The 12,228-nt window shown below is 47.4% G+C and overlaps 1 protein-coding gene across 4 annotated transcripts in view; it reads left to right on the forward strand.

Moving 5' to 3' along the window:
- EIF2B3 (eukaryotic translation initiation factor 2B subunit gamma) overlaps positions 1-12,228 on the forward strand; it is a 635,310-nt gene that overhangs the window by 363,844 nt on the left and 259,238 nt on the right. For all 4 annotated transcript variants that reach the window (XM_078671767.1, XM_078671768.1, XM_078671769.1 and 1 more), the window contains one exon: positions 10,861-11,051. In XM_078671767.1, coding sequence (XP_078527893.1) covers positions 10,861-11,051 — 191 coding nt within the window. The remainder of the gene's footprint in view (positions 1-10,860; positions 11,052-12,228) is intronic.

A 12,228-nucleotide genomic window follows, 5' to 3' on the forward strand; every position in this document is an offset into this window, starting at 1 on the left:
TGCCTTTTGCAGAGATGGCCCTGTTTGAGGTGCCTTTTGCAGAGATGGCCCTGTGTGAGGTGCCTTGTGCAGAGACAGCCCTGCGTAAGGTGCCTTGGGCAGAGGCTGCCCTGCGTGAGGTGCCTTGTGCAGAGACAGCCCTGCATGAGGTGCCTTGTGCAAAGCCAGCCCTGTGTGAGGTGCCTTGTACAAACAGCCCTGTGTGAGGTGCTTAGTGCGGAGACAGCCCATGGGAAGGTGCCTTGTGCAGAGCCCCCTCTTTGGGAGGTACCTAGTGCGGCAACACCCCTGGGTGAGGTGCCTTGTGCAGAGACAATCCTGGGTGTGAAGTCCATTGGGCAGAGACAGCCCTGTTTGAGTTACCCTGTGCAGAGACAGCTCTTTGGGAGGTACCTAGTGCGGTGACAGCCCTGGGTAAGATATATTGTACAGAGCCAGCCCTGTGTGAGGTATGTAGCGTGACAGTCTTGGATAAGTATCGTCCACTGGGATATTTGATGGGGACAGTTGTGACTGGGGTATACCTTTTACAATGATAGCCTTCTGTGAGTATGTTCTACAGGGACAGCCCTCTGTGAGGTGTCTTGTGCAGACACCGCTCTGTGTGAGGTGCCTTTTGCAGAGATGGCCCTGTTTGAGGTGCCTTTTGCAGAGATGGCCCTGTGTGAGGTGCCTTGTGCAGAGACAGCCCTGCGTAAGGTGCCTTGGGCAGAGGCTGCCCTGCGTGAGGTGCCTTGTGCAGAGACAGCCCTGCATGAGGTGCCTTGTGCAAAGCCAGCCCTGTGTGAGGTGCCTTGTGCAGAGACAGCCCTGTATGAGGTGCCTTGTGCAGAAACAGCCCTGTGTGAGGTGCCTTGTGGAAGGACAGCCCTGTGTGAGACGCCTTGTGCAGAGACAGCCCTGGGTGATGTACCTTGTGTGGATACTATTCAGTTGTAGGATCTACTAAAATCCACCTGATGTAAAGCGTTATAGTTTTTTGAGTGATGGGGGCATTGCACTGTAAAGGAAAAGTGATGTGGGGTCTAAAATTGGCTACCAAGAGAAAAAGGAACTTTATTAATTAACTCTTGGGGTCAGAATTAAAAACAGTGCATGTGCTGTTAGGAAATATTAGCTGTATTTGTCCAGATAACAGGTCTACGTGTTTCGCCCATTGTGATCCTGATGGGTTCTTGGCCTTCCTCAGGACCTAGATGTTCAGTGCTACTGCAAACAGTGACTTTTTTTGTGACGGTGATGATCATAAGAACACTTGGTAATGTGATTGAAACAAATACAACCTACAAAGACCAGTTTCGATGGTGTACAATATGTTAATAACACCTGTTGGTTATGAGTAAGCACCTCACCTGGCAACAGCTCAGGATGTGAGGCACCGCTCTGTCCGTTGGTACCCCGGACTTCTCAAGAGCTGCGACTGGAGTTACCCTGTGCAGAGACAGCTCTTATGGAGGTACCAGGTGTTTGTCATAGAGTTCACATTTTATAACCACTTCCTGTTGTATAGATCATGGAGTTCCAATATAAAACGTCTTCTTATTGCACTGGTCAGAGAATACACAGTGTAATACTAATCCTGCTGAATTTGTTAGAGTCCAGGAAGTAACACCCCTTCATTTGTTGGTTGGCAAGAAGTTCATAATACAAACTCATTCCTATTGACATTTTCAGGGAGTTCATAAATTAAAACCCCATCCTATTGTATTTGAGGAATATGGTTCGGGAGGTTCTCGGGCAGTCGTAAGTTACTGGACCTTGGCTATGGCAAAAGGTGTCTTTCATCTCAGTTGTCCTGGGGTCTCCTTACCCTTGACTCTCTGGGGACGGTCAGGGTACTGAGACAGAGCAATCCAACCCTCACTCAGGGAGGTGCAGTGGTTTAGAAATGTAGAACTCAGATTTGTACAAATCTAACAACAAATGAATGCTCAGCTAGTGCTTTTTGTGTAAAACTGAGACATACTTTAATGAACATACCAGTCCATAATCTACACAAAAGTACAAACATTTGCAAGATTTCTGATGGAAGCACACATTGAAACCCTTTCCGGGATAGCCTGGGTGCATGCAGATTGCATACCGTAAACAAATATCACACATGGAAACTACCCATGTAATTCTAGTTTGTTCTCTTTATCTGCAAGGTACAATATGACAATTTGTGCACCTGCAGGTTCTAACCCTAAACACTAGCAGTGCCAATAAATAAGTCTGTTGCAAAACGTAAAGCTTTTCCCAATCAACAACGTTAAGCCAATTGGTTTTGTAAGTAATTCACAATATAAAACGAGTGGCCTACTGCCTTTGAAACCATATTTACTGGCGAGTAAAGCAAACGAATTGGCTTTAAAATCAACATAAGCATAGCCATGAGGTATCTAACTAAAGAGAACCATCAAACATTGTAAGCAGACCCACAGTATACTTTGAAATAAACATTAAGTCTCTCTCTGGAGACACAAAGTTTTTACTGCGGCCAAACCTAAAAAGGGACATGTCTCTTAAACCCCTCCCTGTTCCATTTGTAAGAGAGCTCATAGTGTGTAACCCATACCAGTTGTATTTGTCAGATAATTCCAGTTGTAAAGCCCCTTCGTATAGTGTTTGTCAGAGAGTACATAATAGTATAACCATACCCATTCATGGTTTGTATTCCAGGGAGCCCACCACTATAAGAGTGACTTTTCATGTCGCAAGTCGCCACCTTACGTCGGCCTCCCAACGCCGGATGGTAGTCCCCCGCTTCCGGCGAACCAGATTGGGCGGTCAATCCTTTTCGGTTAAAGCCGCTGCCCTCTGGAATTCCCTCCCATTTACTCTCAGGGACACCAGAGACCTTGGCTGCTTTAAGAAGCTTCTTAAGACTCATCTTTTTAATGTAGCCTATTAAAGTTATGATGTTCTGCTGTTCAGCTCTCGACTTCTCTGTGGTTATGCTTCGCGCCGGGATACTCACGAGTAACTGTGCGCGCAATAAATATCCATATAACATAACATAACATATTGTATTTGTCTCGGAGTTCACAATGTAAAACTTCTTCATGTTCCATTTGTCACTGAGTACGCAACATAAACCTGTACCTATTGTATCTGTCCGAGTTTACGTTGTGAAACTCCTCCCTACTGGATCGGTCATGCGGTTACCTCATGAAAATCCCTTCCTACAGGATTTGGAATGGATTCTGCATTCACAGCGCTAACAGCACCAATTCCCCTACCAGTTACAAGCATTGTAACTACTTCTCAAGAGTCCAATAAGACGCTTAAGGCAGACAAGATCAACATGCAGGCAGAGGCAGACTCCCTCTCTCAGTATTATGTCTTAACCTTTTTTTGTGATAACATAGGCTCTCTGTAGCAGCTACACTGTCAAGCCAGACCTAAAAAGAACAACGAAATTTCATAAAAACAGGTTATCACAGGGGTAAACAGAACCCTTGTCTACTATGGTACACTGAGCTTTCATATAACAAAATACCTGGCTGATGGCTTTAGCAAAGTGTAATAACAATCCAGCCTTAAAGGGCTATTGGCTTTAATACATGTTTTTCACAATGTCATACATTTTCATCAGAAACCAATCAGATCTATGTTTCTGACATAACTTTTCCCAATGAACTAATTAGGCCTATAGTCACCGTAACCAGTTTAGACATACTGTAATGAGCGTAAGCTTCCCACAAGTCAGCCATCAGTAATACAGACATTGCATTTTTAACAATTTACTTTACTTTTGACAAAACCGTATACAACGCATCCTAGGTGGGCTTAACACTGCACATTTACTGAAAAGAGGGGGAGGAGGGTGGGTGGGTGTAACATCAAAACCCTCACCTACTACAGTACTCTGTGAGATTCCCTAATCAAAATACCTTTCTACATTTTCAACTTACACTGGAACGACGAAAATGATCCTTTAATATGCACCATCAAGACTTTCCTCATCGACTTGAACTTCACCCACTCTTTCAACATACCTACAAATAACAAAGGCTCCATCCTAGATCTAATCATAGCCAAAGATAACATAATTCAACTAGATTACATATCACCGTGCGATTGGTCAGATCATCTCCTAATCTCCTTTCGCATCATGGAAATTGTGTTGATTGGACAAGGTCAACCTCATGAGACCAAACAATGGTCTCATGATCTGAGAAACATCAACGTAAATGATCTTGCTACCATGACCAATAATCTTCTCCTGCTGGTAACTGTTCCACTGTGGTTTATCCTCACTCGCGTGGTTCTGTAAGGTCTGCCCCGTTGCTGTTTTTAAGCCTGTTGTCTCCAAACATGTAGGGATTATGGGAAAAAGGAAAGCCATGCCCGTCACGACATTCGCAGGCCCAAATCACTCAACCATTGACTACTTCTTGGCCAAAGCGGTGGGGGCCATCTCAAAAGAAATTGACTGGGCTGAGAAGAGGCTCTCAGTAGGCCCTGGAGACCTTTCCTTATCATCGCCTGTGGAGGACCCACAGTTGGATGCATCGAACGCCTTGGGACCTGTGCTTGATGCTTTCCAGATAGACTCAGATGGCTCCGGATTCATCCCGGTTGCGGAGGATCCTCCTCCTGGCTCCTCTACTAGTAGGGCCACTCCAGCTTCATCTTCTAGCGCGGTCTTGATGTTACCTCCAGCTCCTAAACCTAAGCGCAAGTCCTAAAACATCGATGAATAGCTAGACACACAGAAGGGCTCTCAGGGGGAACACTCAAGAACCATCCCCAAGGATATGGAGGACTTTTGGGCTCTTGCAATGCAAAAAATCATAGCCTCTCTTACTGGTTTATTGGCTTCACTTTGGGACAGACTTGAAAAACTGGCAGCAGACTCTAGAGAAATGCTCGATAGATCAGAGAGAATTCTGTCCTCCCTCAATAATGTTTCTCCATCTCCACGCCCGAAGCCTCTATTCACCATCTCCGACACGTCACCCACTGACCTCTCAAGTAGTAGTCAGCCTTGCACTGGTGATCCCATGCCCTTGGTCGCCACAAGTCCGAATGTTCATTTTTGGCCCCTTGATTGTCACCCTTTTTGAATGATCCAGCCCTTGTCAGCCTGCGCTCCCGGCATGCACTCCTGCACCCGTCGCTCAGTCTCATGGCTCTGCCACTCCTACTCCCGGGTTACCAGTAATTAACCTTCCCCCTGCCTGCTGTCCTTATACTGTAGTTTTCACAGGGTTCCCTGGGCTTGCCGCCTCCAATCAGGAAACCACTGGCCAATTGACCAATAAGGTCTACACTGGTTAGGCAAATGCACAAGATAGAACTCCACAGACCACAAGAACATCCTGATGGCATGGAAGGGTCTCTTGGATAGGGTCCTCTCCGAAATCTTTTGAGGGTGATTGCGTGATTGGTAGCGTTAGATACCCAGAACTGGCTTATGATATCCTGAGGGGGTTTTTCCCAGTCCTATCTACGTAATACTGACATTAAACCACTACATCTGGGCTTCTTTTAGAGATCCGCTTTGCACGCTTTAAGTTTAGCTCAACCCCTAGCCCGTGGTGGCAGAGATCGTGTCCCAGATGGGTATCGGGCGCACTGAAATCGTTATGCTCCTATGGCGGATCTTAACGATCTGGATTGACTTTACGAGGGTGACTTTAGTAGCACATCCCAGGGCCATTATCATGGGTTGCGTCCATAAGGCTCGGAAGATTCTGAGGTCCCCCCCCCCCAAAAAAAAGGTAACTTGTCACCTCATATGCCCTTCAAGCTCAGAGCACCTCCCCTGAAGTTCACCCACCTTTGGAGCATTTATATTAGTAGCACATTCCAGAGCCATTACCGTGGGTTGTCTCCATTAGGCTTGGTAGCTCCCCCCCAGGTAACTTGTTACCCCATACCCCATGCAAGTTCAGAGCACCATGCCTTTGGGGGCATTGAACCCCGGACCTGGCCTACAACACTCTACGTAGGTCCACACAGGGTATAGGGAAGGACATAAGTCTCATCTCTTGGAATGTGGCAGGCCTGTCTGCAGAGTTTTTAGATGCGAGGTGGCTACTGTTTATTAAGTCCTTCAACAGTATAACTAACTTTTATAATGCTAAAAGGAAGAATCGAGGGTCCACAAACCTCCCAGCCTTAAGTGGTGTTACTGACTCAATAATGGGGGGGATCTAACCCAAGAGAATCTAATTCTGGTAGGGGATTTTAATTGTCACCTGTGCCCAAATGAATTACATTCATTGCATAGCAACCAAACCTGTACAATTGCTAAGGGTAAGCATATGGAGCACTCACCAGAAGGCGCTGAAATAAATCGCTTCCTACATACCCACAACCTAGCATTTATCCTACACAAGATGATTACCCCTTTTTATTTCAGCTAATTTGAGGTGGCCCCCTTTTACTTTTAACAATTGACACAGCCCCTTCAGTGATCACAATCCCTTGACACTGGAGTTTGTGGGGCTGGGGCGCCAGTTGGAACGCTCCCGCACGCCCTTGGGAATATTATCTACAACAGATCCGGGAAGGCGCCTACTCTGGACGCAGATAGATGCCAAGGCTTTTAATTGTACCACATCATAGTAAAGGAGTTGCTTTTTGAACATGTTGCTGCCCATCTTGAAAACATCAAGCTTTTGAAACCAGCGGTGAGAGGGCGTGCCTTGCTGAAATAAGTGCAGGGTATGGAGAGCTATCTCTCTATCCCTACAACTCCCATCAACAGGTTTTTAGGTCTCGTGACCTACAATGCGCGCAAGCGCATTGAGGGATCGAGAATTCAAGTGCTCAAAAGCCTCATGAAACCACCAGCTTTTTGCTGGCGTTTTCATGAAGTTCACGTGGCCACAGGCACGCGCTTTTGGGCCATAAACTTGCATAGCCAGCTTCCCCCAGGCCGTAGCAGCACTCCTCCCACACCAGCACCTCCCCTTGCAAACACAGCCTTTACTTCTCCTCCCCTAACTTTGCCGTCAGAACTCTGCTCTCCCCTCAGGCGCCGTGACATACTTCAAAGGCTTATCACTTCACACGGCCGCAGGCCGTGCAACCAGAGCACTTCAGTTGGTGCGCAGCCCCCCTCCCAGCACTGCCTTGTTTTCCCTTTCTTTTCTTTTTCTTTACATTTCCTTTTAACCGTTTTACTTGGTCGTTAGTCGTTTATTAGAAGATTCTTAAACTATCAACAACAATTACAATACAGCAGCTGAAACAACAGCACTTTGAAATCGAGCGTTTTGTGTTTTTTACAATATATTTAGTATTGTTAAGTTGTACTGTTTTCTTCTCCTTCCTGCTACCCAGGCTCCGCATTTCACCCATTGAAATAACTTTAGAGCAGCATAAAAGGGTATACAAACAAAGTAATGTAACTAAACAGAACATATATTCTTAACTAAATGTGGCATATACATGGATAATATATGGAACGTATGTAAGCATAACATACCATATGTAGAGTGCAGAGTGCAGATTCAGAGTGCAGTGTGCAGTGTGCAGAGTGCAGTGTGCAGAGTGCAGTGTGCAGAGTGCAGTGTGCAGAGTGCAGTGTGCAGAGTGTGGGTGCAGATTGTGGGTGCAGATTGTGGGTGCAGATTCAGAGTGCAGATTCAGAGTGCAGATTCAGAGTGCAGATTCAGAGTGCAGATTCAGGGTGCAGATTGTGGGTGCAGATTGTGGGTGCAGATTGTGGGTGCAGATTGTGGGTGCAGATTCAGAGTGCAGATTGTGGGTGCAGATTGTGGGTGCAGATTGTGGGTGCAGATTGTGGGTGCAGATTGTGGGTGCAGATTGTGGGTGCAGATTCAGAGTGCAGATTCAGAGTGCAGATTGTGGGTGCAGATTGTGGGTGCAGCTTGTGGGTGCGGATTGTGGGTGCGGATTGTGGGTGCGGATTGTGGGTGCGGATTGTGGGTGCGGATTGTGGGTGCGGATTGTGGGTGCGGATTGTGGGTGCGGATTGTGGGTGCGGATTGTGGGTGCAGATTGTGGGTGCGGATTGTGGGTGCGGATTGTGGGTGCTGATTGTGGGTGCAGATTGTGGGTGCAGATTGTGGGTGCAGATTGTGGGTGCAGATTGTGGGTGCAGATTGTGGGTGCAGATTGTGGGTGCAGATTGTGGGTGCAGATTGTGGGTGCAGATTGTGGGTGCAGATTGTGGGTGCAGATTGTGGGTGCAGATTGTGGGTGCAGATTGTGGGTGCAGATTGTGGGTGCAGATTGTGGGTGCAGATTCAGAGTGCAGATTCAGAGTGCAGATTCAGAGTGCAGATTCAGAGTGCAGATTCAGAGTGCAGATTGTGGGTGCAGATTGTGGGTGCAGATTGTGGGTGCAGATTCAGAGTGCAGATTCAGAGTGCAGATTGTGGGTGCAGATTGTGGGTGCAGATTGTGGGTGCAGATTGTGGGTGCAGATTGTGGGTGCAGATTGTGGGTGCAGATTGTGGGTGCAGATTGTGAGTGCAGTTTGTGGGTGCAGATTGTGGGAGCAGATTGTGGGAGCAGATTGTGGGTGCAGATTGTGGGTGCAGATTGTGGGTGCAGATTGTGGGTGCAGATTGTGGGTGCAGATTGTGGGTGCAGATTCAGGGTGCAGATTCAGGGTGCAGCTTGTGGGTGCAGCTTGTGGGTGCAGATTCAGGGTGCAGCTTGTGAGTGCAGATTGTGAGTGCAGATTGTGGGTGCAGATTGTGGGTGCAGATTGTGGGTGCAGATTGTGGGTGCAGATTGTGGGTGCAGATTGTGGGTGCAGATTGTGGGTGCAGATTCAGAGTGCAGATTCAGGGTGCAGATTCAGGGTGCAGATTCAGGGTGCAGATTCAGGGTGCAGATTCAGGGTGCAGATTCAGAGTGCAGATTCAGAGTGCAGATTCAGAGTGCAGATTCAGAGTGCAGATTCAGAGTGCAGATTCAGAGTGCAGATTCAGAGTGCAGATTCAGAGTGCAGATTCAGAGTGCAGATTCAGAGTGCAGATTCAGAGTGCAGATTCAGAGTGCAGATTCAGAGTGCAGATTCAGAGTGCAGATTCAGAGTGCAGATTCAGAGTGCAGATTCAGGGTGCAGATTCAGGGTGCAGATTCAGGGTACAGATTGTGGGTGCAGATTGTGGGTGCAGATTGTGGGTGCAGATTCAGAGTGCAGATTCAGAGTGCAGATTGTGGGTGCAGATTCAGAGTGCAGATTGTGGGTGCAGATTCAGAGTGCAGATTGTGGGTGCAGATTGTGGGTGCAGATTCAGAGTGCAGATTGTGGGTGCAGATTGTGGGTGCAGATTGTGGGTGCAGATTGTGGGTGCAGATTGTGGGTGCAGATTCAGAGTGCAGATTCAGAGTGCAGATTCAGAGTGCAGATTCAGAGTGCAGATTCAGAGTGCAGATTCAGAGTGCAGATTCAGAGAAAACTCAGCAGCACCACCACCACAGCATCAATCTGTGCAACCATTCAACAACAACTGGTTCAATTATGTTCTCTCAATGTTTCAAGCTTTATTACAAATGTCACAAAAAGATGTTATTTCACTTCTGTTCTTGGATTTTCATCACAATAAAATACACTGAACATAATCTTCACAAACGTTATTTACAAAAGTTTAAGCTATTGCCAATATAAATTACAATCACTTTTATTTAAGTATTAATTATTTAAAAAAATTAAAAGCCGTTGCTATTTGTAATATCAATACATCTAAGTCACGTAAATACAAAACATGTTGCATTACAAATGCTATAGTCGTCACATGTGCGAAAGTTATAACTATTGGCATTGAAAATGACAAAGCTATTAATTTAGCTATTTTCTAAATCAACACATAATTAAAAAAATTGTCATTTACAAGACCAATAGCTCAAACTTTCATAATGCGAGACCTATTGCATTGCAAATGCTTGTTTGTAACTTGATTTAGATTCAATCAGCTTCACCATCTCCTGGCGTCCCCGTCAGGTTTTCTCACCTCAAAAGCAAGAGGGCCCTGTGGCTGTGACCTTCGGTCTCCACAGGATACCCTGCACTTTGACCGCCTATGTAAATATTTTAGTCACCCCAGGAGACAATTTGTAGTATCTTGGACATGAGTGGAATGCGTGGGTGCCTGGTGTGTGTTGACAGTTGAAGATGGGCTGAGCAGCAGGCAGACTGCTCCTTTCTGGTGGGGCTGCTACCACTGATGTTACAGACTTAATAAATAACTTACAAAGACAGTACTCGGCTACCTCCACTACATCACCTCTAAGCATGTAACATCATTATTAAACAATTCCTCTGGCCCTTTTTGCAAGCCCATGTAGCGCTTATGTACTTGCAGCTTTTGCCTAAAGACCAAACCCTTTTTATAGTCACAAGTTTCTTGAGGGCTGCTATTGGGTCAAGATGCTCAAGACCTGATTGATTGTCACTTGGACTTTGCTCCCTTTGCACTCTGCTTTCAACCAATCGTAATCAGGACTTTTACATCCCCCTATTTTGGCACAAATGGATTTGTTATGATGCATTTTATATGGTTGTGATTACATCCGAATAAAGATTTATTTATTTTGTTTTAATAAATGAGAAATTAAGAATATTTTCAGAATATGATGACACTACGCAGTAGCAGAGGGCACGCGCTATACAACAGAGGCCGAGGGCACGCGCTATACAACAGAGGCCGAGGGCACGCGCTATACAACAGAGTCTGAGCGCACGCGCTTTACAGCAGAGTCTGAGCGCACGCGCTTTACAGCAGAGTCTGAGCGCACGCGCTTTACAGCAGAGTCTGAGCGCACGTGCTATACAGTCTGAGCGCACGTGCTATACAGCAGTGTCTTGAGAGCACGCGCTTTACAACTGAGTCTGCACACGCATGCCCAGACGTGATTGATCATAACCCCCTGCGCTTTCCTCCACAGACATCTGCAGCTTCATCGAGGAGGACCCGCTGCTGGCAGATGCGCAGGACAAGTCCTGCTGGAATGACCACAGCGGGGATATGCGGGAGGCCTACCATGGCGGGAAGCTGCGCTGCTACGTGCACATCATGAAGGAGGGTCTCTGCTTCCGGGTCAACAACCTGGGACTTTACATCGAAGCCAACAGACAGGTGCCTATGTCCTCACCGTCACCAGTGACCCCGGAAGATGACAGGAGAGTTTAGACGAGCGCACGTGGTACTGATTAGAGAGGAGAGGTACACGCAGGAGTGGGGAGGTACCTGCAGGAACTGAGACAGGGTAGTGCATGCAGGAGCTGAGGAAAGAAGGGGGGTGCATACAGGATGAGATGAAAGTGGCAGTACCTGCAGGAACTGATTAGAGCAGAGCTACCTCAAGGAACTGAGGCAAGGAGAGGTACATGCAGGAACTGATGAGAGGAGAGGTACCTGCAGGAACCGATGAGAGAAGAGGTACACGCAGGAGCGGGAAGGTGGGGGAGGCTCATGCAGGAATAGCAGATAGCAGAGGTACCTGCAGGAACTGAGGAGGTGGAAGTACATGTAAGATCTGAGGAGAGAGGAGGTACACTCTGGAAAAGAGGGGAGGTGCATACAGAACCAGAGGAGAGTGGTAGTACATGCAGGAACTGATAAGAGAGGAGAGGTACACGCAGGAGTGGGAAGGTGAGGGGAGGCTCACGCAGGAATGGCAGATAGCAGAGGTACCTGCAGGAACTGGTGAGAGGAGAGGTACCTGCAGGAACGGATGAGAGAGAGGTTCATGCAGGAACTGAGGAGAGAGAGGTACATGCAGGAACTGAGGAGCGAGAGGTACATGCAGGGACTGAACAGAGAGGAGGTACACGCAGGAGTGGGAAGGTGAGGGGAGGCTCACGCAGGAATGGCAGATAGCAGAGGTACCTGCAGGAACTGGTGAGAGGAGAGGTACCTGCAGGAACGGATGAGAGAGAGGTTCATGCAGGAACTGAGGAGAGAGAGGTACATGCAGGAACAGAGGAGCGAGAGGTACATGCAGGGACTGAACAGAGAGGAGGTACACGCAGGAACGGGAAGGTGAGGGGAGGCTCATGCAGGAGCGCAGAGAACATCGGTAACTACAGAAACTGAGGAGAGGGACATGCAGGAACGACTGAAAGCAAAGCTACCTGCAGGAACTGTGGATGGGGAAGTACATGCAAGATCTGAGGAGAGAGGACGCACACTCGGGAAAAGAACCAGAGGGGAGTGGTTGTACATGCAGGAACTGCTGAGAGGAGAGGTACGTGCAGGAACAAAGGAGAGGTACACGCAGGAGTTGAGGAGCAGGAAGTACATGCATGAACTG

Source organism: Lissotriton helveticus, chromosome 1_2 (assembly GCF_964261635.1).
Source record: "Lissotriton helveticus chromosome 1_2, aLisHel1.1, whole genome shotgun sequence".
In the NCBI taxonomy this organism is placed as follows: Eukaryota; Metazoa; Chordata; class Amphibia; order Caudata; family Salamandridae; genus Lissotriton; species Lissotriton helveticus.